Consider the following 26,217-nt stretch of genomic DNA (forward strand, 5'->3'; position numbering starts at 1 on the left):
TGAAAATGTTTGTATTGTGACAACCTTAATACGAGCATATTTGTGTCTGTATGGCTTCCAAAGGCTTTTAAAAGTGTGGATAAACGTGTAAAGTCTTTTAGGCCCTATCATGCTGACTTGCACCACCAGCCAAAACAATATTGCAGAGAAAATACACATCCCCATGACAACACAATTCCCTGACTGCAGCAGCCTCCCCAGCAGGACAAAGAGCTCTGACCCCTGCCATTCCCCTACACACATAACCTGGGTTTTTTGCCAACATTCTGCTGCCTATGCTCCACTGGGTCAGAAAGGTTTATGTTGCACAAAAATAATCTACACAATACTGGGCAGGTGTTTTAGAGCTGTGGTTGATGGATGTACGTTCAGTTCAGTTTTTATTTTCTTTCTCTCCTTTTTCCTCTGTAATAGACTATAGCTCTACTGCGGTTTTCCAGTGTGGCTTTTCGCTAACTAACAGAGAGCGTGGTTTTGACAAACGTTGCTTTACGGGACAACAGTGAGAATCTCTATTGCTTCCGTTTTATTCAATGGGAAGACTAATGTTTTTTTTCCTCAGCATAAAGCAATTAACTAATACAACATGGGAACATATTTCATAACTAAATTAATATGAATTACTTTTATTATATGATCATTTCTTATTTATAACACAATTCAACTTTTATTTAAATACACTTGATTTATTTTAACTTGATTAATCAGACATTTAAAAACAAGACGGTGTGCCATTCACACAGCGGTTCCATAACACATTACATACTTACTCAACCAAGATATTAGACCTTCATTGTTTAAAAAAATAATCCAATTTCACATCTGTGCAGTAATACTGTAGATCAGATAATAAGACTTTTGAGACATTTATGAGTAAAGAACATTGTTACCCTTTATCACAGATTTTTTACACATCATTTCACTTTTTTAAGCACTTCTGTAGCAAACTAAGGTCAAATCGTTGACCAAACAACGCCACAATGGTACGTCATCTCTTGGATTTTTAAAGACAACAAAAACACACCCTTGAAAATGTAGAACTGTTACAGATTTTCACATCTCTGATAGCACAGCAACCTAATCTTTATTCCACCATGTTTTACAGGTGATTGGTCCATGTAGGTAAATGGTAAACATGGTGAACCTATATTGGTTTTTCCAAGTCATACAAATCCTTCACAGCACTTTTACACTATAATAATCACAACCACCATTATCATCTTCATTGTCACTGCAAAATACAATCTGGTGAACTTTACCCTCTGCATTTAACCCATCCCTCAGGGAGCAGTGGGATTTCACTGTGCGGCGCCTGGGGAGCATTCAGGCGCTAAGGGTCTTTCTCAGGGACCAGAAAGTGGCAGTCTGTGTGAGTTGAACCAGGACCCTTGCAGCCTCTGACCCCCCCTCCCTCTCCCAACAGATTCACATTTATCAGCAGCAACTCACAAACGCACACACATCCACTGGTAGGCAACTTCCCCAGGGTAACACTGACATCTGGCAGAGATTGAACCATTCCTTAGGCTCATCCTTTGTGTGACAATTTCACTTTCACTTTGTGACATATTGATTTCAAAAGGGATTTTGAATAACAACAAAAAAAAAAAATGTTCATCCTAAAAACACATAATTATGCTGTGCCTGCATTAGTCACTGGTCATGGAGACTCGCATGCTTTTGCCAGAAAGATCTAAATTTTTTTCCTCAATGTATAATGACCCAGAACCCTTGTCCCTAATTTATTTAGATTAATCAAACTGTTGTAATTTCAGAATAATTGCAGTTTTGTTAATAAATATGATATGTTTCTGGAGAAACATTGAACATTATGAGAAGATCCACAAATGTATAGTGCTACTGTACACTAGTTTAATCAGAGCAGCCAGATTTGAGTGCCTGCAATAAAGAATGACCTTAAAATGGCTCAGAATGATCTCATGGTAATTTGAAAAATTAGTTTAGGGCCATTGGTATGCCAGTCTATGGCTGCATACGGCACATATCAATTAATTCCACAGGAAGCAGGACAGCACAGTCCAGAACACTCTTACATCTACTTGATATATGGTAGAACAGCCACACGGAAAATTCAGCTTTGTTCATACCTCCAGGACATGGTACACACACACAAAAAAATGAAAAGTCTAAAAGAATTGATTGCCTGACAAAAAAAGTGGTGCTTGTTGATGTCCTGTGTATGGACTATATGTCTGCTGGAGAGAGAAGCACTCACCTTCTCTCCATCGATTGCCTCTTGCCCTTCTGATCCAAGTTCCCCCTGCAATGGCAAGATTGAAAATATAAAAGACACGTTTCTAGATATCAATTTCCATGCAGTACGGTTTAGCTGACAGATAACTGCAAAACTCCACCTTTAGGAAGTTTCTAACATATGTGAGATTATACGTAGCTTGTGAATGAGCTTTTGAGCTTTACTTCCCTGCTGCCTTTCACACTCTGCCAGAAATGTGTGAGATGTTCTGGAACTTGTCGGCTCTTTATTAGTAGTCATACGTACACTGCAATGACCTCGGCCAGCCCAAAGCCCAAGAACGCTGCTGTGCCGCGGCGTCCAGGCCAACAATATCATTGCTTTTATTGTATTAACAGCTGGAGGGAAACTTTGCTCTCAAAATATGTGCTACCAAAAGAGTGTGAATGTGTTTGTCTCAGCCAAACATGTTTCCCAGCAGCACTAAAGAGTCACACTTCCAGAATAAACTATGTGTAACTTTGTTTTCGGCTTTTTTATATCCATGCATTAAGCTGTGTAAGAAAATAAGTCACCATGGTATAAACTCAATGGCTTCAGCGCAAAAAGATCCTGGATTAAAGCATCTCCCACACTCAGGAATAATCCCATTTGCTGCCAGTGCAAAAGCCGCTTTCTAAAAGATCTCAAGCCCTGCTATGCATGCAGAAAGTGATATCTAGTATCTATCCAAAACATCTATCTTCTATATGTATTTTAAAAATGTAATTGGTCTATTTCTTTTAAAACAGAAGCACAATCTTATACCATCTAGTTTTGCATTATGAAACAGGCTACAGGACAGCCTCAGTCATTATGATATGTACAGCAGACGTGTTGTCACTGCAGCATGTGATTGCTCCTGACCATGAGTGCAGCCCCTTTTATATAGTGGATTATAACTGCAATCTCAGACGTTACATTTGATAAAACAGCAGATTACTGGAAGAGAATTAACAGATGAACATGTCTGTCTGGTAAAGATGTGTAAAAAGATGGAGGGATTTCATTTTATTGCAGCTGAACACATTTCAAGGAACCCAGCCTCTAATTTGAGGTTATTCAGTCAGTGGACCCAATAAAAATCTAGTAAAAAATAATAACAGTTTTTATATATAATTGGCAACCCTAATAATAATAGAATATACCATATGATATAAAATGTTTACATATTGTAATAAATATTTCACTATTTTAGATTGATTAGAGCTGCAAGGGACATTAAAAGAGTTTTTCAGTGACCTCTTGCTTCATTTTGCTGTAAATATGAAGTGACACATGGGAACATTTCTCTAAGGCACTCGCAAGTGAGTTTATCTTGGCTCCCCACCACCACAGGGAAGAGGATGCCAGATATGTAAGAAAATCTTCAAAGCTCACTGAGAACTGCAGCGAAGACTGTCATCTTGAGTTCACCAAATCTCCATAGCAACCATTAGATACTATCTACATGCACACCAGTTGTTTGAGAGGTATGGGGGGGGGGGGGGGGTGTATTCTTAACACACACGTGTCAGGTTGGCTAAACCCTACTGGGAGTTTAACTTGGATCTGTGTTGTTTGGTCAGAAGAGACAAAAATAATAGCTTTTGACAGCAAACGCTCCAGGTGGGTCTGGCGTAACACAAACGTAGGATATACGGAAAACCACTTTATGCTCATTCTTAAAGTATGGTGGAGGATTTAAACTCAATCTTCTTCTACCACCATCTCAATGTCAAGATATGAATCTTACAGAAATGTAGGGGGGTGGCGGAAGAGAGAACGAGAGATGACACAACCTTTACTGATCTAAGATGGAATGACAACACATCCCTCGTCCGTGTGATCCAACCTTTGGAAATGTTACAGAAGACTAAGTGCCGTGCTACTCGCATGACAGGACTGTAGGTCATGCAGGTGAGGGTGGCAATAATTGTAGCACTAGTGACTTAAAGGAGCAATAAGCAATATTTCACCACTAGGTGGTGCTTGAGCACTGTCTGTAGACCAAAACAAGATGTGTGACAGCCGCGCCTCTCTAACTCCACTATATAGCTGCCACCCGGCCCCTCCTTTCCCTTCTCGCGTGCCGCCTCCTGTGCGCATATTTGCAAAGGATAAATCCACAGCAAAACAGCATCACCTTTTGGGGGAACATGTTTAGAGTAACTCATGACTTTATAATGCTGTTAGCAAGAGAACATTTTGATCTGCTGAGGGTGATCTCCGCCATGTTGCTCCAATGCTGCAGTGCTCTGACAGTGGCATTTGAGGGCAGGGAGGGGCTAAGCAAGCCCTGAATGGCAGCTGTTCACATGCACGTACATGCACACATGGTCGGCCCGGCTATGTAAACAAGGTTTACATGTGTGACGTCATACCATGTTCCATCTGAAATATTACCTTTAGTTCTTCACACACCTAATTTTTAGTTCTTTCTATCTCAAATAATGAAATTCCACTTATTGCTCTTTTAAAGTCAGTTATTAAAGTAAGAAATCTTTGGCACTCAATAAAGGTACATGGAGGCAAGGAGATGAATTTATTTTTACACATCTTTAGCCGGGGTGCCAGTAATCATGGGGGGTGCTGTATATGCAAGTCGTTTGTTGTTCACACAGCAGCAGAGGGCTTTATCAACTGAGTGTGCTTAGAGCTGTTCACACTCAGATCCTAACCCCCTCTGCACAAACAGCTCAAACATCTAGTAGACGTTGCTACTGCAGTGACAAGGACATGATTCCTTACTGGCCCCCGCCCAGGACGAATGCCAAGTATGTCCAACAGGGCACACCGCCAAGCCAGAAATGCCAGTGCTAGGAATTGAAACATGCATCTCTGCAGCACTATGCAGTCCGCCTTCTGCCAACCAGGCACCCGTGTTCTGGGTTAACGAGTTTATAACGTCACTGGCTCCTGCATTGCTTCAGTTTATTCCAGAAGTGTTAAAAAGCTGCTTCAGTGAAGAGCAACAGTTTCTAATTCCACATAGTCAAAGACAAAAAAGTAATTCTTCCTGGAAGCCTGGCCTCCTTGTGTGTCCTGCCGTGATGAAAACAATACGGACAAGGGTTAGTGAAAGGTCTCTCATTCACACATTAGTGAATAGCATTATGAAGGCTTGTCATTTCGTCAGTGGTCTTCCTACTACAGCTGTCCCACAAGTTCTTGCTGACACCATGGCTCGGCAGCTGCAGGTTGGGATACTGTTTCTCAACAACTGGAAAACACTAATCCCAACTCCTCTTAGAGTCACTTTGTTGTCCCAACAACTGTGCTGATAACCGTTTTAATCTTAAAACAGAGAGACAGGCATTTCATGGTAAAGCCGTGATCCACCGTCATAGGCAGTGGAGGAGAAGGGATTAGGAACCGGGGACACAAACAGAACATACGGTGCCTTGCAAATGTGTTCATGCCTCACAAGAAACCTCTACTTATGTATTTATTTATCACATTTTAATGCATGATATGTGATATATAAACTCAAAGCAGTGCATTATTGTAAAATGCAATGAAAGTAATACCTGTTTTTACAAATACAATTTAAAAAAGAGGGCATGAAATAGTATCAAGGCAAATCTCTGCCAAGTCTTGTTTCTTGCAGCCACAACCAGATTGTATTTAGTTCCATTTACCCTCCCATCAACTGAGCGGCTTCCCTGTTCCTCCTGAAGAAATGCATCCCCACAGCATAATGCTGCCACCACCATGTTTCAACATGGGGACAGCAGGTTCTGGGTGACATGCTCTGCGTATTTTTCACCACGCTTAGCTGTTCGAACATCCATTCATCCATCCATCCATCCATTTTCCTACACGCTTATCCCGCTTATCTGATTAGAGCACCTTCTTCCACTTTTATGTTAAGATCTCTACATAACTTGTGGCAAATCTACAAAGGAACGTCTTTCAACATGAACTTTCCTCTTTCCAAAGTTCCTTTACTCCTTCAATCTTCGAGTGATAGACTGAGCGGCGCTCTATGACATTTTTTAGGGATACTGTTTCATTACCCAACGCTGCTTAAAACTTCTTCGTCTGTCTAGTACGTATTTATCTCTGACATGTCTGGTGTGTTCCTTGGTCTTCACAATGCTATTTGTTTACTACAGTTCTCTGACAAACCTCCGGGACCTTCACAGAACAGCTGTTGAACACTTGGATTATATTACACACGTGAATTTTCTGAAGGTAATTTGGAGCACTATTTTATTTTGGTGCATCAGATTTTTCTCTAAAAAAAACCCATTTGAAAACAATAAGTAATTTCCGCCAACCTCCTTCCAGACCTTTGAATGCTTTTGCAAGCCACTGTAAATTGTAGAAGGAAGCCGTTGGGAACGTTTGTTTGCCATCTAGGACAGAAATGTGAAGACAGCCATGCAGGCTTGAGATGTAGCCCACATTAGCTGCTGAGATGTCATCTTTGTATAATAGTTTGTGAGCCCATTATTGTTATTTTTATTCAAAAGAGCACAGTCCATGTAACTTTTACGAAGGTTACTCACAAGGTTTGGGACAACATGAACAATCACATAGTTGTCTTTTAAAAAGGAATAATAGAAATTCCCATCTGCTAATGTCAGCCACTGATAAGAGATGAACCCCATGTGAGGGAAAGCAGATTCCACATTGTTCCTTCAGTCATTCAAATTTCCTTTTTAGCCTCTGACACAAAACGTGTTCTCGGGGAAACCTAATAACATTTTAACACAGACGAACATAATAGGAATAATTAAATGTTTTGACAGCTTATCAAAATTCACCGTCAGCGGCATAATAACCTGCTTTCGACTAAAACTCCTGCGATAATTCACTTTACAGGTGCAAGGCGTGTACATTGAATCCAACTGCACAAATGAATATGGAAATCATAAGAGCATCAGGGCGTTTGAACAGCGCAAAATAAATGAAGTGTATTGTAAAAGTGGAAAAACAGTTTTCCGTTGCATGTACACGCAGGAGATGTAAACCTAGCAACAACAGGGTTTATGTGCAAGGCCACAGAAAATGGATTTCCTTTCAAGTAAGCTGCATTCTTATAACCCACTACTTATCTGTTTAATTTCCTGGGGGATTCTGGATTAATCATAGCACTTTAATCCCTTTGCACTGCATAAGAATCCTCCATCAAACTTACTGTAATGCGGGATAGTGCTTTCCATTGGAGCAGCACAGCCAAAGTAATCCCTGCACACTTTCCCAAGAAACTCTCTTCGTATAGGTCATGCTGATTGGCCTGCAGCTCTCATTATGGGCCTTTTAAATGCCTTAAATTGTCCAGATGCCTTTGATTAATCTCCACAAAGTCAAGTTAAATTGTTACAGAGTATACTCACGCTATTTTAAACTCTCCCACCAAATGAGGTGCTCCTGTTGCTAATTGAAAGTCTTTTGAGCTCACCTTATTAACAGTATTTTGCTCTGACTTTGTTAACCCCCTTTATTATTTTTCAAAAGAGTGAAGATCCATTTAATAATCACGGCCAGAGACTCTGGGCTTAATATGACTTAAGAGAAGTGAGCAGCTGTCCTAATTTAGTTGTGGAATAACGACAAAAAAAGGTCAGAGTGAGTAAAATGAAGATAAAAAGGCTACAGCATGCAGCTCAGTCAAAAGTATGATATTTTGTGACAGCACACGATATTCAACAGGTTTAAAAGAAACACCCTCCTGTGCAGATGGTTCATTTTAAATGACAGTAGCCGCAACAAAAAACAAATTGCAAGTCCAACAAGATGTAAGAAACATTTTTACCGCATGATCAGTGACATTTTGTAGTCTGCTCGCCCAGAATGCCGATCAAGCTCCAGCTGCGCTAATCACTTCTAATGCACTATACAGTATAATGTATTCACATCATATCAGATAAAATCCCGGCCTAGTCAATTAAATCAAGCGTCCCTTTCATTGTGTTACTTCGAAAGCACCGGCGAAACTATTTCCCAACAATTTATTAAACCCATCAGACTCGGTTTGTTTAGACTCATTAAAACTTCAAATCAGGTGCATGAAATTATCTCAAAGCACCTCTCTGCGCTAATGGCTTGAGAGCCACTCTGGCTGCTGTGCCTTTTAAAGTGTTGATTTGAATTGTAATTTAAATATGTCCCTTCCAAACCGTCATTATGTCAGCGTTAACCTTAAATCATGGTCTTTTTCCACATTTTAAAAGTGCCTCTCGTGGGCAGTTTTGAAAAGTAATCGCTTCAATCTGCGTGGATAAAATAATGAAGGGAAATAAGTGGATTTATTGCAAACAAACTGTAAATTGGAGAGAATTAACCTCGCAGGAGTTGAACGCACACGCGGAAGCGAAAGGAAAAGGGAAAACAGACATCATAATTAAGCGGAAGATTATGCTGTAGAAACAACAGTCTCCAAATGTATCAGATTGTACTGCTATATTAATGCAAATAGGTCTATAGTAAAGTTAACAACTTATAGTGAGTAAGAAATGTGAAATTATACAAGCATAGATCAAACATTGCATAACTTTAACTGTTTGTAAAATTCAGCACACTTTTAGAAATTACCCACTTGTAAATATATGATATTTAACTAAGCATGAAACTGGTGTGGGAACAGGAAAAAAAATCCTCAGCAATTAATTAATTAATCAGCAATCTTAGTAAATTTTCATTTTTATTTGTTATAATATCATTATTATTATTATTATTATTAAAAATAATAATAAAAAATTGGAAATGTGTAAGAGCTGCCAAATCCTTTGTCCCTGAGCATATTTTTCCTGAACTTGATCAATTCAGTGTTCAAGCCTTTAATGATTTGCTGTGACAGAGCAAAGTGTCGACCGTAAATCAAAATATGAAACTTGAGTTCAAGTGTTTTACATACATACATACATACATACATACATACATACATACATACATACATACATATACATATATATATATATATATATATATATATATATATATATATATATATATATATATATATATATATATATATATATATATATACTGTCTTGTAGCCAATGCGCACACAGAATCAATGATAATATTAATACCAAGTGGAATGACCTTCATTAATGAATATACTGTTTCATAACCATGTTAAAAACAATAACTAACCATAACCTTGTTCTGAACTTCCTGTTTCAAATGGTCACAGCATTGTTTTCCTTTAGATTTCATAATACATACATATTCCTCCTTATATCCTGCAGTAAGATAATACTTAAATCTTCACTTTGTCTAAAGGAATTCCCACTGACACTGAAGTTTGATACATTTCTGCTATATTTGTATAGTAAAGTGTATCGAATACATTAAAAGTATCTACACATTTTCAATAAGTTTGTTTTACAGTTTCAAAAACAGCAATTGTGCCACTATAATTTTCTAGCACTGGTTTGTCCACTGCACACTGTGGCTTCCACCGAAACTTAACAATGTTAGGCTGTATCAGTGAAAGGACACAGAAACTGACCAAAATTACAACATAATACCTCACCATATCAGAAGAGACAGACAATACATCATTGAGTCACTACTTAGGAAAGTATATTGTACACCTTTTTATTTGCTTCAGCTTATAGAATAAAGCTCTAAAATAACTTTTATTGAAGTCTGTCTTGCGACTGGTGCAGCAATCACCCATCGCAAAAGCCTGTAGTTTGGCATTCATCCATAGCGGTCTCAGATTTATTGGAGAGAGACACGGCCATACTCTGGACTAGAAGATGGAAATTAAACTCAGAAGGCGACTGGACAAAACCTTGGTACATTATGTGGACCGAGGGTTCTGATGGAATCCATAAGAACCTATGTGGCACTTCTTACTGGCATCACAGGTCGTGTACGCTAATCCATCTTTCTAAAGTTTTATCTTAATTGCATGTAACAATATTTAGGCTTGTTGTATTACTTGTGATTTGATTAGGTAAATGCAGCAACCCAAATATCTATATATCTATATATATCTATATCTATCTATATCTATATATATATATATATATATAGATATATATATATATAGATATATATATAATATATATATATATATATATATATATATATATATATATATATATATATATTAAATGCTGCTGCTAACTTTATTGTTCTACATGAAAATTACATCTAATCCATTAAGCAATAAATCTATTTTCATACACTATCAGCACGTTTCTAATGATTGTTTCTAACCATTCCACCATTTAGAGTTTTCGGCAGTGATCACATTTTGTTATCAGATGTGTGGATGAGTTATTTGCCTGCCTGACAGGAAAACCTCCTGCCTGATAAAGTCTGGCCCTCGGTCCTGGCTATCGAATAACAGCTAGTAATTAATCGGCAGCTTATCTTTGCCACTTCAATTAAGGAGAATGAGCCACCAGTTATAACTTCTGTGCAAATTTAATTAGCATATTTTGATATTGAATAGATACTTTTCATACAATATCTAAAATTATTTTAAAATGGGCTATAAGGCAATTTTGGAATGGACATTCGTAAAACTGCAAAACAATGGAGTAAACCATTTATACCTAAAAAAAAAAAAAAATCATGTGTTTATTTAAATTATCCATAACATGACTGAATGGACACTGAAATATGGTTTTGTATTTCTAGGTTTAGTGACTTGGCAAGGCAGTTATGTTACTGTAAAATCTAAATTTGTCTCAGAATGCACAAGTTTCCCCTCTTTTAAAAGAGGTTCTTTTCCAGGCAAAGGAAACTCAATGCTATTAAGATTTTACATTAAAGTGCCAACCACAACATAGTAACAATATACACCGGCTATAAATGGGGTAATTTTTGCTTGAGGTGGTTAAATCTTCTAGGAAAAAGGAAACTTTTGTTTTCCAAAAAAAAGCGTTTTGGTAATAATCCTACATATCTTAATCCCACAGCTACATGATGGCAACTATAAGAGTGACCCTAAAAGCCATCTGGTCTTATCGGGCACACGGTACTGCCACCTGTTCTGCTATGAAATCCATTCATAGTTGAATGCATTCTCCTTTTCCAGGCTACTTTAACCTTGTACAAACAGGCAAAAGGGGATTTAATCACCCAAACAATGGGATTCATCTGGGGGAAAATAACACTGTTTGTCTGGGGATTCAATTGTTTGGTCTTTTTTTTCTTTCTTCATGTCCTCCAGCTGACATAACACCAACAATTTTCAGTAAGTGGGCATTTATAATTTACAATTCAACATGTCTATTGAGCTGTCATGAAAAAGGGGCATTCTCTTTTCAAACTATACCTGTTTTCTACTGATTGTACAAATCTATGATTTCCCAATTCACACTCCTCGGGTGAGTTGGGAGAAATCTCACCTTGCGCAGGTAATTGTATAGTAGCCCCACTGAAGGACCTTGACAGAGGAACATGAGACTTTGCCAGACACTACAACATTGACATTTGCTCACTGTGGGAGAGATGGATCCTTTTTTTCCCCTCTAACACTCGAGTAAAAATTTGTCCTACAGAAAATTGCCGTCTTCACTGACATTCAGACCGCGTCGAGTTCCTGGAACAGTAGCACCACTTGCTAAATAAATGAATTTGTGAAAACATACTGCAGAACAGAACAGATGAGTATGCACTGAAGAAACAAAAGCAAGGCCATCTATGGCAACATGCAGAGCCAAAGCTGTTTGTGAAACCCAGCATCTCACAATACTGAAACGGAAGAAAAAACACTTTAATCTCCAACAATTATTGCGCACTGGTTAAAATAATATCCTTACCTTGTCTCCCTTCTCCCCAGGTTGTTGAAACAGCCCAAGCATGCCTGGAAGACCAGCATCGTCCTGTGAGCACAATTAATACAATGTTTATACATAAAAAGCATTTGTATTACTAACATTTAACCAAAAAATGTTCTCTGTCTCTAAGTGATTTATTACAAAAGTTACTCAGAATGAATGACTTAAATTGAAAAGAACTATAATTGATTCTCAATTTCATGTTATTTCCAAACTTATAGCTAGTCGCTGTGATACTATAGCTTCATATTGCAGTTAAAATGGAAAGTAAAGTAATTGTTCTTATATCTCCGAACAAAGTTTTATAGAAATGAGCAACTATCTGTAAAAGTTATGGCCTTAAATTGGTTTAAAGGTACATTTCTGACTCACATATTTCACTTTTTAATTGTCTTCTGTCTTGTGGCTCACAGTGGTTATATTTATTGCCATTTCGGTAATTGAGGAACAATGTAAAAAAAAAAGTGTAAAAGAAAAAAAAGCCAAGCATAAGCTGCAGCCAATAACTGTTAAGAAGTGTCGATGTTGCCTTTGAAACAGCAAACTTGGGCTTTAATGCATAGAGCAATGATCATCTGAGAGGGAAGTATTAATATTAAAGTCTCCAGCTTGAGTTTGAACTCATAAAGTGAAAATTTATATGTTGATTTATCCAATAAGGAAAAGAAAGTCAGAAGAAATGTTGTCGGAGAACAATTGCTCAGAAACTGAAGCGAGCACCATCCTGCCCAGGGACTTAAAAGAGCTCCGTGGTGAGCAGAGTCTGCCTGTAATTCAACACACTGGTACTCCTTGAGAGAAAAACAGTGGATGTCGAGATTTCTGCCGTGGTTCTAACGAGCACTGTTTCTCGCATTTCTCTAAATAATTGTCAGAAATTTTTTTTTGTCTTTTATGAAAGCGAGCCAAGATTTGAACAAGTGCAAATCTCACTTTTCTCCACGTAATCAGTTCATGTTCCACTCCTTAGGGTAAAGCTGCTCTAAAGTAATGTAGCTGTCAACACTTTATGTTAAGGATGTTATATTGTCTGGCTGCTCAAAATTTGTAAGTCAGCCTGCAGTTAGTTTTTCCTAAAACAGAGCGTTGTTTAGCTCCAAGACGTTACTTACAACTTAATGCTACATATATTGTGGATAGAAGGGAAGTTCTAATACTGACTCTGCAGTCAGATGTTCACGCCTTCATTCGGTTCAGACACGTATAAAAATAAAACCGGACACAGAGCCGGCATTAAATATATGTAAGAGAAAGTGTTTTCTTGCCTGGTAAACTTTGTGCACACAAACGAAACTCATGGTCACCTTTGTGGTACGGCTCTGGACTCCCTGCTCACGCTAAAATGTCCTGCAAGTGGTGGTCTTTAATGTTTTACACATTTTCTTACATCTGTGACAGAGAGATAAGCCCTGCCCCCAAGATTGCTATATTTGGTGTGGCCCCTGCAGAGATGGTGATATCGGGTGCACAATCAGATGCCATTGCGTTTTCATCTCCATTGACCAGACGTCTTATTTTGCCTAATGGGAAGTCAGAGAGGCCTCCCACACACAGCGCTGGGTTAAGGATGTAATGGCACACTTAAAACTCGAGAAAATGAATCACACAATCTGGGGATCAACCCAGAGGTTCTATAAGGTTTGGCAGCCGTTTCTGAATTATTTTCACTTACGATTCCCTGCTGGAAACACTGGGACATAATTGAGTCATAGGCTCTGTAACTCTACTGTAACATGTCGATATTAATTTATTTAATCATTTCTATTATTATAATTTTTGTTTTTCTCCTCTCACAAGTTTCTTATTTTTATATGTTATCTGATTTTTAATTCTACTTTACTTACTTACTTTTTTTTCCCCTCTTTGGTCGTTTTATTCTTGTTTATGTTGGGGTTGTTGTTTGGTTACTTGTTATTTTGTATGTACAATTGGAATAGATAGATAGATAGATAGATAGATAGATAGATAGATAGATAGATAGATAGATAGATAGATAGATAGATAGATAGATAGATAGATAGATAGATAGATAGATAGATAGATAGATAGATAGATAGATAGATAGATAGATAGATAGATAGATAGATAGATAGATAGATAGATAGATAGATAGATAGATAGATAGATAGATAGATAGATAGATAGATAGATAGATAGATAGATAGATAGATAGATAGATAGATAGATAGATAGATAGATAGATAGATAGATAGATAGATAGATAGATAGATAGATAGATAGATAGATAGATAGATAGATAGATAGATGTATGTATGTATGTATGTATGTATGTATGTCCTGGAAGTGGCACGAACTGTGTTGCTCCTTCCCCTGAATCCAAGATACTGATTGTTCAATAGTCTTGGCGCAAAACGGTTTCCAACGGAGACGCCGTTTTGATGAATAAGGAGGAAACCTTGTCTTCAGCTCGCTATACCTTTTTGTTCCCGTGTAACCAAACTGTCGTTTGACATAATTGTTGTTAATATTGTTATATTTTTTTGTGTGGTAAACAATCCGTTCTGTGAAAATCGTGAGACGTTTACAGGTGCTGCTTTTTGGTTAAGTTACAACATTCTCCATATTTGCAAGTGCCTATCTAGGTTGAGGATGAGACACAAAAGGCTCTTTTTGTTTCATAAAATTATTTTTTAATGGGCTTTGAAAACAAATGGCAAGGCTAATTGCAGTTGAGTTATGTTTCATACTTTCAACATCTGTAGGTTTAATAATAAGTAGGTTAATGTTTGCAGAAGAAAAAAGTTTCTTTTCACATTTTGACAAAGCATTGCACACTGTATGCTTAGAAGGGTTTGTTTATAGATCACAGCTGGTTTTGGTTGAAGAAAATACATTTAGGAAATGAAAACTGCCTTTTAACTGGCTGTTTAGCTCCTCATAAAGGAATGAGTACATGTGATGTCAAATCTTAGCTAGCTCACTTATTATGGCTATTACCCTGGAGTCCATTAGAGGCCCTTGATAGGAGGAATTGATTGTACCTTTTCATCTGGACAGTGACATCTGTCAATTGACTGTGAGGTCGGCTGAGACAGCATCAGGGGACTCTGGGCTGTAACCGGGGGAGGGGAGGTCCCAATAAAGGTCTTCTTGGCTCCACACTGGATCGATACAAAAATGTCACCAATCAGACACTTTGTTTATAGTTCTTTCTTTCTTTCTTTCTTTCTTTCTTTCTTTCTTTCTTTCTTTCTTTCTTTCTTTCTTTCTTTCTTTCTTTCTTTCTTTCTTTCTTTCTTTCTTTCTTTCTCTGTACAATTGCACAACTAATAAATAATTCTGCCCTCTGTGATAAGTCCATATTGGGACTGTCACAACTCCCTAAGAGTAACTTTACACTGGCATGTAACCTCATGGGCAAATCTAATGGTTTGAGGTTAAAAGGTCATTTCTTTTTTTGAAACAACTATAACATTAGATCTCATTGATTTAATGGTGATGGAAGAGCCCTCTTATTAGGTTCCTGGGCAGCGTATAATTTTCCAAGAATTGTTTTTATTCTTCTTATACTTGCATTGTCTGATTCAAGTACAAAAAGAAAAATTTGCGAATCAAAACTTTGATCTAAACTAATGAGCAGCAAGTAAAAGGGTTCTGTCCCATAACCTTCAAGGGACATCATAAATTTTGAAATACAAAAAAATTAACCAATAGTTGATATCATTTGTTATGGTTTTTCCAAGGTACACTCTGAAATAAATATAGGTAAAAATAATCCAATTTGGAAAATTTGCTGACTTAACTTCAAACTAAAGTTTAAATAATAAACAACAAAACACTTCCTCTTTAGTGTGAACAAAACCACAAACATAATCCTTGGGCATTACTATTTGTAGATGGCATAGTTTAAATATTGTATTGTTTCCTATTACAACAAATGGGGCAAATATCTATCCAAATTCTGTACTCACAACATAAACCCCACATTTTGGTAATAACCCACCAAGTGCTGAACAATAAAAGACATTTTACCTGTGGCTCAAGCAGCTCACAGCAATTTTCCATCTCTGCCATGTAAGGGTCGCAGTAGATCAGAATTTGTCTCAACTCAATCTGTCAAGAAGAGCAAAAATGTTTAAGCATCGTACGCCAGTATCATTATTATTATCACACTCACAATGTTTTTTTGTTGTTGTTTTTTTAGATACAGTATTAAAATGTGTCACTGTTTGGCTCTCCTAGCTTCATATGTATTAAGTGGAGCCTTCCTTCCCCGCAAACAATTCAAAAGTCTGAAATCTAAATAGCAACACTTGTTTACATGCCTTACCTTCTGCAAGGCTTCCAGGTGCTTACTGATTTATGTAATTTATGAATTACATGGAGTAAAATGTCAGCTGTTAATCCCACTTAAGCCAAAGTCTATTCAAAGGCATGCATGATCAAATGGCAAAGCTGACCTTAGTTTTTTTTTAGACCTTCGGTCTGGCCGCTAAAGGAGGCTTACAGCTGTGAATCAATAGATGATTTACACCAAGGAAGCATGTCCGTGAAGGATGATTTAAAGCATTTTTGTTCATTTTAATTGGTTTTGCATGGTTGATCAAATCCGGAAAATGCACCAAAACTTTCAGCTCAAAACATTGTAAAATTTTTACAGCACGCCTCATAATTATTGGCATCCCTGATAAAAGATGTGTAAATAGCCTTAAGATAAATTAAGCTTTTATTGCAGCACCATCTTCTCACGTTGGGAAATTTGATGCAGCTCCCCACCAGAGTGAGTTTGAAGTGGTCGTTTTTCATTTCTTTTACCTCATGGATGGGACACTGATTCTCATCCAGTTTTGTTTGCCACAGGCTGACACTTTTTAATTATGCCTCTGACTGCAGCAGATAAAGGTAAGCTTAGCTGAGTAGCTGCTTTGTCCAGACTTATGCAGATCAACACACATCCAACCTGCTTAAATCATGTTTTTATTTGTTTCTCGCTTTTTAAAGAGTGGCTAAGAAAGAGGCCTCAGCATCCCTTCATAACTATTCATGAGGGAAACATGAAGTCAAGGAGCACTAATTAAAAGCTCCTTGACACTCTGGTCTGCTTAAAAACGGTAAATATTTAAAAATCCATAAGTCAAATGCTTAACTTACTTTTAATTCACAGGGGTTTCTATAGGAGTGGCACTAATTGTAGCATTTTGAAATCCTCTAGAATTTGTCTACAATTTATCTTAACAGAATAACTTCAATCAGACGAAACTTTTAATTTAAATCTGTTTTTGTTTGATTATTTTAAACGGCAAATGTTCCACAGGCCAATAAAAAAAAATTGCCTAAAATGCAACACTTTAAAAAGATTTTGAAACAAATATGTTAAAACATACTACTATAAACAAAATATATTAATAATAAAAAGAATGTATTACGTACACAAATAATTACATGATGACATCATTATTTAGGGTTAAATTTGTTATGTGGTAAAAATCGTTTCAGATTTTAAATATTTCATATTTGGCCATGAAACAGACAATCGAGAAATAATTCAAGTTGTCATTGTGGCTTGTCAAATACAGCCTAAAATGGTTGATTAGCACAGCAACTCAAATGCATTCCAAGTAATTTGTCTACAGCAATTTTTACCCGGCAAATTGCTTCGTTGAGGAAGAAACACTTAAATAAATATATCTGGTTTTGAAATAGAATGCCTTATTTTTTACATTTAGTATTTTAATATGAATGTGTTAAATTTGTGAAACATAAATAAACACAAAGACATTTATTTATCTAATAAGTTTATGTTTTTTTTATCATCACTTAGGTAAATATTGTTTTAACAGGTTGTTTATGTACAGTCATATTTAGTAAATTAAAGTATGCATTTCTAAGAGGTTTGTTTGTCAGCTTAAAAGTACCCTTTGGAAAGAAAATTAAAAATTAAAAACAACCTTTAAGCCAGTATTAAACATACTTTTCAGTAGCCCCTATTTCTGCATGAATGTTTGTTACTTTTTTATTGATCTGGTGCAATATTTTAATTTTAAATTTTGTGTTTATATTTGCTGGAGGAAAAATCATAGAAATAACAGAAATAAAGGCTTTAAAACATCACCAGTCTGTGTTAATCTGTATAATGTATTTCCCTTAGTGAATTGAGTTCCTGAAACTTTTCAGTAATATTCTAATTTATCGAATATGGCTCTATAAGTTTGTGGCACTTTTATCCACTCAATAAGATTATGTTACAGCAATAAAAAAAATAAAAATAAAAAAAATTCAGGGTACTTTACACAACTTTTTCAGCTGTGCCAATATATATATGGAAGGCGATACATGTGAATTTATTCCAAAGCAAAAAGTACTTGTTTTAAATAAAATCTATCATGCGAACATACATCCACAGGCCTTCCATCTTCCACCCGCGTACTGATGAGTGTGCGCCCGTTGAGATCGATGTTGTCCCTCTCATCAGTCATTTTCTTTTCAGCCAGCTTGCAGTCCACATAAATGGAAACGCTGTTGCTCTGAACAGAAATGCCGAGCTTGTGCCATTGGCGATCAAAGAGGGCATGCAGGTCACGACTTTTAAACGTGTAGCGCAGGGAGTTTTTCAGCACGCCCTGGGAAGAAAACTCCACTGCCTTCTTATCACCATCAACCACCACAGACACCTGAGGGGTGAAGAACAGTTTAATACCAGTTTACTAATCAGACAATGATAATACTATTTTGCTCATTAAATATATTATACTGACCTACAGTGCTTGTCAGAAGTTTACATACACTCATCATTGGCATGAATATCAAATGAACTATGGACCTTTAATACTGTATTCAACAATGCTTTTCACAGAGGGTAAAGATGATACAATAACCAGCTTCAATAAAGTTTGAGATTTTTGTGATTGTTTTTCTAGTACATGTCTTTCTAGTACAGCACATACAATAAAAATATACAAATTATATGCAAACACAAAAACTCTTTTGAAGCCATCAAAATATCCTGACACAATTCTGGCAGGACATTTGACCCGACTACTGATCAGAGTTCTTTTTAAAAGACGGGTTTCTTGGTCTGAATCCTGCTTCGAAGCATAGTTCATAAAGAGGATTGAGGAAAGTAATTATTCCCAAAGCTTAACGTTAGCCTGTTTTGTTAAAGATCACTGTCTTTGTGGAACATCCAGCTGTGTCAAGCTTTAAACTATGTGACCCGAACCGTCAGTCCTGATTAAAGCAAACGGATCGAGGTTTTAAGGAACAATCCAGGAAGCATTAAGGCCTAAACATAAAATAAACTGGCCACAATAAAGCCACTTTAACAGCAACACAGAATGACAGAGAATCCAAATAGTTTCTGGAGTAAAGGACCAATCTGTCCTGACAAGACAGATTGGGCTTTTTGACCAGGAGGAGAAGAACAATGTTTGGAGGAATCCAGGTGAGGCTTTCAAAGCTGAGAGCAGCGTACCAACTGTGAAGCATGATGGTGGTCGTGATGTGCAGAAGGTCTGTTTTGCTACCAGTGGTATGGGTGTGCCGCACAAAGTGATGGGAAGGGAGAAGGATCTCTAAGTTCTTTTGACTTCACCACAAATCAAAGACTGTTTTTTGAATGACAGCAGAGTAACATTAGACTTTTGAACCTTGATAAAAATGTTTGGACTAAGTGGAAAAGCAGACTGTGTAGCAGGAAACAAACTAATTTAAATGAACTGCGTTATTGAAAATAAGCGTGATCAAATATGCAGCCAAAATGATCCCAGAAGCTTGTTATTGGCTACAACAGGCATGTGTTGGAACTGCCACTTGCTAAGGCACATTTATCCAATTATTTGTAGACAAGTATATACCTAAACCTGTAGTTATATTTTTGATCCTGTTTGGATTAGATGCAATCCACAAAAGATTCAACACAGTGCCCTTAATTCTTGATTTCAAAACTCTTTAAATTTTTTTTTGTGCTATCATCAGACCCTGAAATACTTCATTGTCTAAAATTAAAATGACATTCAAGCCAATGATGAGACCTCTAACCTGCACTGCATGACGTTACAATGTGCCTACCTGGCTGCTTCCTGATTGGTCGAATATTTGCCAAAGGTACCAGCGGTCTTTTTTTGTAGTTCGTCTCACACGGAAGATGGAGGCCAGGGAATACTCGCTTGAAAGTCCGTCTGGAAATATCAATCTGAAATGAATGCATCTTTATATTAACCATTATACCTTTATCTTTATAGTGTCCAAACAATTTCAGTTGATTGAGCCAGTTTTCAGAACTGGAAACAAACCAGTTAAAAGCTTTCAGGAGCTGCACCACAAATGAGCCAATCAACGTTTGTGATCAATAAAATATTTTAGCATCCTCTTGATGCAGAGACATTTCCATGAATAAAAATGAAAAACTTAATTCCATTTAGCGTGAACTTTTTTTTTCCAGGTTCTCATGTCATTCAGATAATGAAAGCATATAGACATTGATCCAAAGCCTAATCTTTTAGTGCACCAGAACATCATGTGCTACAGTTACACACGGATAATGAGATGCAGTCCAAGGTTTATCGCTATGGCATGTACTGTTTAGTGAAGTGGTGTCCAGCTGGAGGAGGAAAATATGGTGCCTTGCTAATGTTTTAAGATAAGATAAGATAAGATAAGATAGTCTTTATTGATCTCACAATGGAGAAATTCACTCGTCACATCAGCTCATACAAGAAGGTGCAGAGTAGGGAAGGTGCATTCAGTTATATACAGTGAATCTTCATATCTGTTTGTCTGGCAAGTTTTCACTCCTCTTGGAAATTTTTCATGTTTTGTTGCCTCACAATCTCTTTTTTATTGTGACGCTAATAACAAATAGGAGAAAATAAACAGAAAACTTCAGGGTGCATAACTGTTCACCTCCCTAAAGTTGCTACTTTCTGGAGCCACCTTTTGATGCAATTACAGCTTCGGGTCTCTTTGGATCAGTCTGTATGTGCTCGCCACATCTTGCCACTGGGATTTCAGCCCATTCCTAAAGACAAAACTGCGGCACCTCGTTCATGTTGGATGGTTTTCGTGTATGAACAGCGATCTTCAAGCTAAACCACAGATTCTCAATTTGATTGAAATCTGGGCTTTGACTAGGCCATTCCAACACATTTAAATGTTTCCCCTTAAACCAGGCCATTGTCCAGCTGGAAGGTGAAATTCCGTGCTACGTTTAGCAGCTTCATAGCAAAGGCAGGGAAAGTATAGCCTCGTGAGACCATCCTGATCTCGCGAGCTTTCAAGGTTTCACTCGCAGATCAGTCTGGCTACTCTCCGTTAAAGAAAATTTGGAGCCGTTCACCAAACGAACGTCCAATCAGCGTTGGCTTTGAGGCGGGTTGAGGTGTGACGCAACGAGAAGCGCGACAGTTCAGTCTAAAGAACATGGCGGCTTCAGCCGATGAAACTAGCGTTAGCGTGGCTATCGAACAAGTTTTATCGGCATTACAGAGTATTTCTTTGCTGAGCTAACGAGCCTTTACCTGCAGCAGCAAGAGCAGCTTGGCTTGTGGTTGTGTTTTCGTCGTCGCTCGTAACAGAGCGACGACAAATCTGATTGGTTCATTTGGCCCGTCTATCACCAACATAGGCCAATCAGCTAACCAGTATTTTCGCCCCTTCCCAAAATTACTTCAACGGAAGGTTTCCAGATGGATATGCGGAGCAAATCTATCTGGCGGAGTCAGGTAAGGGAAAGTATATGGACATGCAAATTTTCAGTTTATATTAATTTCTTACTATTTTTTTTTATGTATTTGTTTCTCATTTCACTTTACCAACTTTACCCAGATCCATCAAAAAACGTAAGGCTTAAAATTGTTTTGTCATGTTCTGGCATGGCTGTCTGTGTATCTGCCTTTGTATCCAGTGACCAGGATTATCAGTTGCACCTGATTTCCTTTGCCACTGCAAAATCAGCCTCATTCAGTTCACCTGGTCCTCTGCCTTCTTATACTGGCCTTTCACTGTCAGCCAGTGCCAGACTATTGCAAGCCATTGTGTGAGTAGATGGCCAGCATTCCTGCCGGCTTTGTTTTGGATCATTTCTCGCCTCTGGGTCTCCTTGTCTCGTCTTGTCTTGCCCTTGCTGCATAACCTCATTAGCTTCTGTTTTCTGGACACAAACTGAACTGTGTTCGACCACAAACCTTGCTAATCTCTAACGGATCTGTCAGCCTTGTCTGCACAAGGGTTTTATTTTTATTAATAAAACCTTTAAAATGCAAACACTGTTCAACTAAAATATTAGGTTCTCTGTTTGTCTGGCAAAAACATTTAAATTGCAGGTTGGATTGCAACCAAATAGGTAAATGGTCAAGAATATGTTTTGCAAGGCACTATAAATAAATAATGATAAAAAAAAAACAAATTATCTCTCAATTTACTGTCGCACATTGCGTTACATCAAATAAAAAGAAAAACCAAATAGAATGTGCAAATCATTTTGTAAAATACTATTACCTTAAGCCCTAACTCCAGTCAAATTAACAACTAAAAGTGAAAGAGCACAAACATAATAAATCAAGATCAGCAGAAATAATAATGCAATGATAAGGTCATTGAGATTGCAGCACGCAGTTGCGTGGAAGGAAGAGGGAGACAGCTTCTTCAGACAGGTTGAAAATTAGTTTTCACTCCAATATATCATCCACTATTCTCTCATAGCCTCATACCTTCTCCTGTGGTATTCGCAGAGATTTCATTGTAAACGGTACATGACTCAAATAAGAAATGCACCTGGTTAAAGCACCTAAAAGAATCTAATTCCTCTGTAAGAGCCTTGGGACTGCGAAGGTCATTTGTGGCCCCGTGGCTGAGACTATTTCAGCTGCAGCTGGATATCAAACGTGGCATCACACTGTATACAAATGTTACATTTAATTTAAGAATTCAGCAAAGAACATAAGACTAGAGTACCTGTTGCTGTTTAATTTACCATGCAGAATTACATTATAACAGTCAAGGATTGACATAAAAACAGACACTGAACAATGAGACCATATTTTTTTACACAGCTTCTGACACATGTTAAATGTACACTCAGCAGAGTGAAGCAAGGTTTTCATTAAGGGCCAAAGAGTTCACAATCTTCAATAAAAAGTGTTCCCTAAGTGCCCTACTTTTTCAAAACTTATGTCTATGCTGTGTATAAACATGGTCTCTGTGGGGATCAATGGGTTGAAGTTCTTGACGTCGTGCTGACTGCTCTCAGCGGCTCAAGTGGCAAAAAAATCTAAAGTTTGATGTTGCTTAAGTTTGAATCCTTTGTGTTTGGTTCTTTGCTGAGACGTCACTCTGCATGCCTAAATAGGCGTTAATGAGTGAATAAGAGGGATGTTCATTCATTCTCCCTTCCACCGCGTTATATTGCCAAAAACGCTTTTACACTGTGTGATTCTGCCAACTCCACTCTCCTACAAGTCTCATTTAAATATTACTAATTTGCAGTGACTAATACAATGTGGAATCCAGTTAATTGACTTTTGGATCACGTACACCAATAAACTTTTAGTTTTTGTCAAGTCGCGATGGTTCTAGGCTGTAAAATCCAACAGTACAGTTTGATGAAGACCACCGCTTCCCTTAAAACAGTCAGAACATGAAGATAATCCTGAAATCAATGCTACTTGAATATGGGCAGTGCTTTGCAAAAGTATCAATACCCCTTGTCAGACTGACAGAAGCAGGACTGCAATAAAATTGCAGCCACTGGGTCCCCTGACCACCAACAGCAGGATAGGTGGGTTAAGTGTCCTGCCCAAGGACACAACGACACAAACCTGACCACACCTTCCCCAGGGTAAAACATTTAGCGGGTTTTAGTAATGGCGTAGTAGGATGTGAATCACTGTTTATAGGATAGGCATGGCATGCAAAGAGATGTAATTCATTTTTACACTGGAACTGCATCAATTCACAAGCTCTATTAAATGATATTTAAGTAATAAACCTGTCCAGGGACTACAGGTGGAACATAGCATTTTTGCTACAACCTGGTGTCATGCAGCTTTCCTTTGAAAAGGACAATGTAATGTTGTGCATTATATCATCATCATACGGTAGAGATCCTATTCTTACACTTCATTTTATTTAGGCATAATGTAAATGCACATGAAAGACACTAAAGAGTGAAGTTCTAGCATGACCATCTGTTAAAAAAAAAACATGAAAAGTTTTGCAATTTTAGAAATACACAACTACCAACCTAAGCAAAATAATCATAATAGAAAACCCTTTTTCAAAAAAAGCAATTACAGCATCTTTGTGCTGGTGGCCATCACCAATTCTTGGTACATGCCTTAGTCATGCTTCATGCCTGGTTTACAAAGCCCATGGTGTAATCAGAAGCAAAGGTTTGAATGAGTGTCAGAGTATTGCTACCAGTTTCACAGAAGTCACCAGCTTAAAAGAAATCCAATCCTGCAGGATTCTTTTAAAGGAGTTGGAGGAGTCAGATTGCTGCGCCTCAAACAATCAAGCTTCAAATACCAACCAGGTTGCCTGACATCCTCTCATGGACACTCAGTCCTCTAAGAAAAGTTCTTGAACATGTAAAATGCATCATGAATTAAAAGCAGGCATTCTCTTCAGGATCACCACGTGTTTTATAGAAAATTAGTCGATCAGTTTTTGCCAGCATGATAGAGAGCTGACAAAACAGTCCCTAATCACTGTAACCACAAACTGAAGGGAAAAAAAAACTGTGATTCAATACCATTTATTTCCGTCTCAGCATGCCACGCACCAAATTATGAAAATATGTGGTTGCTCGCAAAAGAAATGACAGTTCATTTCCTATTTCAAGAAGAAAAACTATGTTCTGTTAGAGGGAAAATGCCGCCAGTTTCACTTAAAGGTTCTGATTGTCTCACAAAAGTGCTAACAAGGATGGCAATTTCAAAAGCCCACCCCCAAAGCATATGAAAGCCTAAATTTGAATAAAGATACAATAATGAGGATGCATTCTGCCTTTACAACTCATTATGCTACACAGGGAAACAGCCAAAAAGCTCCACTCAAGTGTGGCTGCCTGCTATCTAACACAGAGCAAAATAGACACTCATTTGCAAAACCTTTAAGCAAAGGGAACCATGCTATTATAAACACTCATTATCCTTACTGCACAGGAAAATCTGCAGTGTAGATGGCAAAGACACATTCAGATGCAACTTATTACATAAATCATATATGACTATGCACACAAGTTGAGCTGTAAACAGAGGTAGACGAAACACAGATGTTTCTAAAGGTACGCGAGCAAATGTTACTAAACTTTACCACTGTATGGATGAGTGCACGGCGCATTATGGCAGGCAATTTGTCACTTCACATAACTGCTTTAAGAGTGTGTCAGCTGTGATCTATGTGCCATAATGTGCATTGTGTCGAGGAGCTGGCAGATCATCTGCTGGATCTGGAGAATAAAGCACAGGGCTGCATATCCCCAGAGTACGGTGAGCAATGGTTTTTTTTTCTGTGGCAGGGGCAGTGGTTGAGGGGGCCTCCTTCTGTACATGCAACTGCCCTCACCTTCCCTCCTGAGCCGACGCGCAGTATCACCTGTCAAAGTACTTAGATAATTGGATATGAGAGGGATCACAGCCTCGCCACTATAACAAACGACGCTGTCAGCAGCGTCACAAACCAACATCTCCTTGCATCATGGGCCCAGACTGAGTGAGAGGACTTAAATATAAATGTATTTTCAGCTGGCTGACAGAACAGGGAAGCGGATCGCAAATCATCAAGCTCCAAGATACATTAACCCAGCCAGCAGGAGGGTGGCAGTAAATGTTTACAAGTGCATGTAAAAATGCTAAAAATACCCAGCCCTTCATGAAGAATGACAGCTTTCTCTTTCAGCATTATGAGCTAAGGACGGGAAGCAATGACCGTCTTCAGAACTTCTAGAACTTCAGAGTAAGCCAAGTGATAAATGACGCAGGGTTTTTTGCGACACAACCCATACTGAAGGACCGAGGCCTTCATAATTTATTGAATAAAATGGCCACTTTAACACATTCTCATCAGCACAGAGAAATCTCACTAACCACCCAGTTAGCTGGAGAATGAAAAACGACGTCTTAGTTTGTCATTTATGAAGTTATTTTAATATTCCTGCCTTATTATACATAATCTGGATTTTTATGTCCCTTTACGTCCCACATTCAGCCTCAAGGAGATTTCTTGAATAAATGCAATATATATTAATCTAAATTATTCTCTGTCGGTGAG

The 26,217-nt window shown here is 37.8% G+C and overlaps 1 protein-coding gene across 1 annotated transcript in view; it reads right to left on the bottom strand.

Annotated features, from left to right (window-relative positions):
- LOC105923288 (collagen alpha-1(XIX) chain) overlaps positions 1-26,217 on the bottom strand; it is a gene marked incomplete in the record, with an annotated part of 154,810 nt that overhangs the window by 118,509 nt on the left and 10,084 nt on the right. The window contains 6 exon segments of the mRNA XM_036125877.1: positions 2,237-2,281; positions 11,971-12,033; positions 14,991-15,110; positions 15,982-16,062; positions 18,345-18,620; positions 20,017-20,140. Coding sequence (XP_035981770.1) covers positions 2,237-2,281; positions 11,971-12,033; positions 14,991-15,110; positions 15,982-16,062; positions 18,345-18,620; positions 20,017-20,140 — 709 coding nt within the window.

Source organism: Fundulus heteroclitus, chromosome 22 (assembly GCF_011125445.2).
Source record: "Fundulus heteroclitus isolate FHET01 chromosome 22, MU-UCD_Fhet_4.1, whole genome shotgun sequence".
NCBI classification, from domain to species: Eukaryota; Metazoa; Chordata; class Actinopteri; order Cyprinodontiformes; family Fundulidae; genus Fundulus; species Fundulus heteroclitus.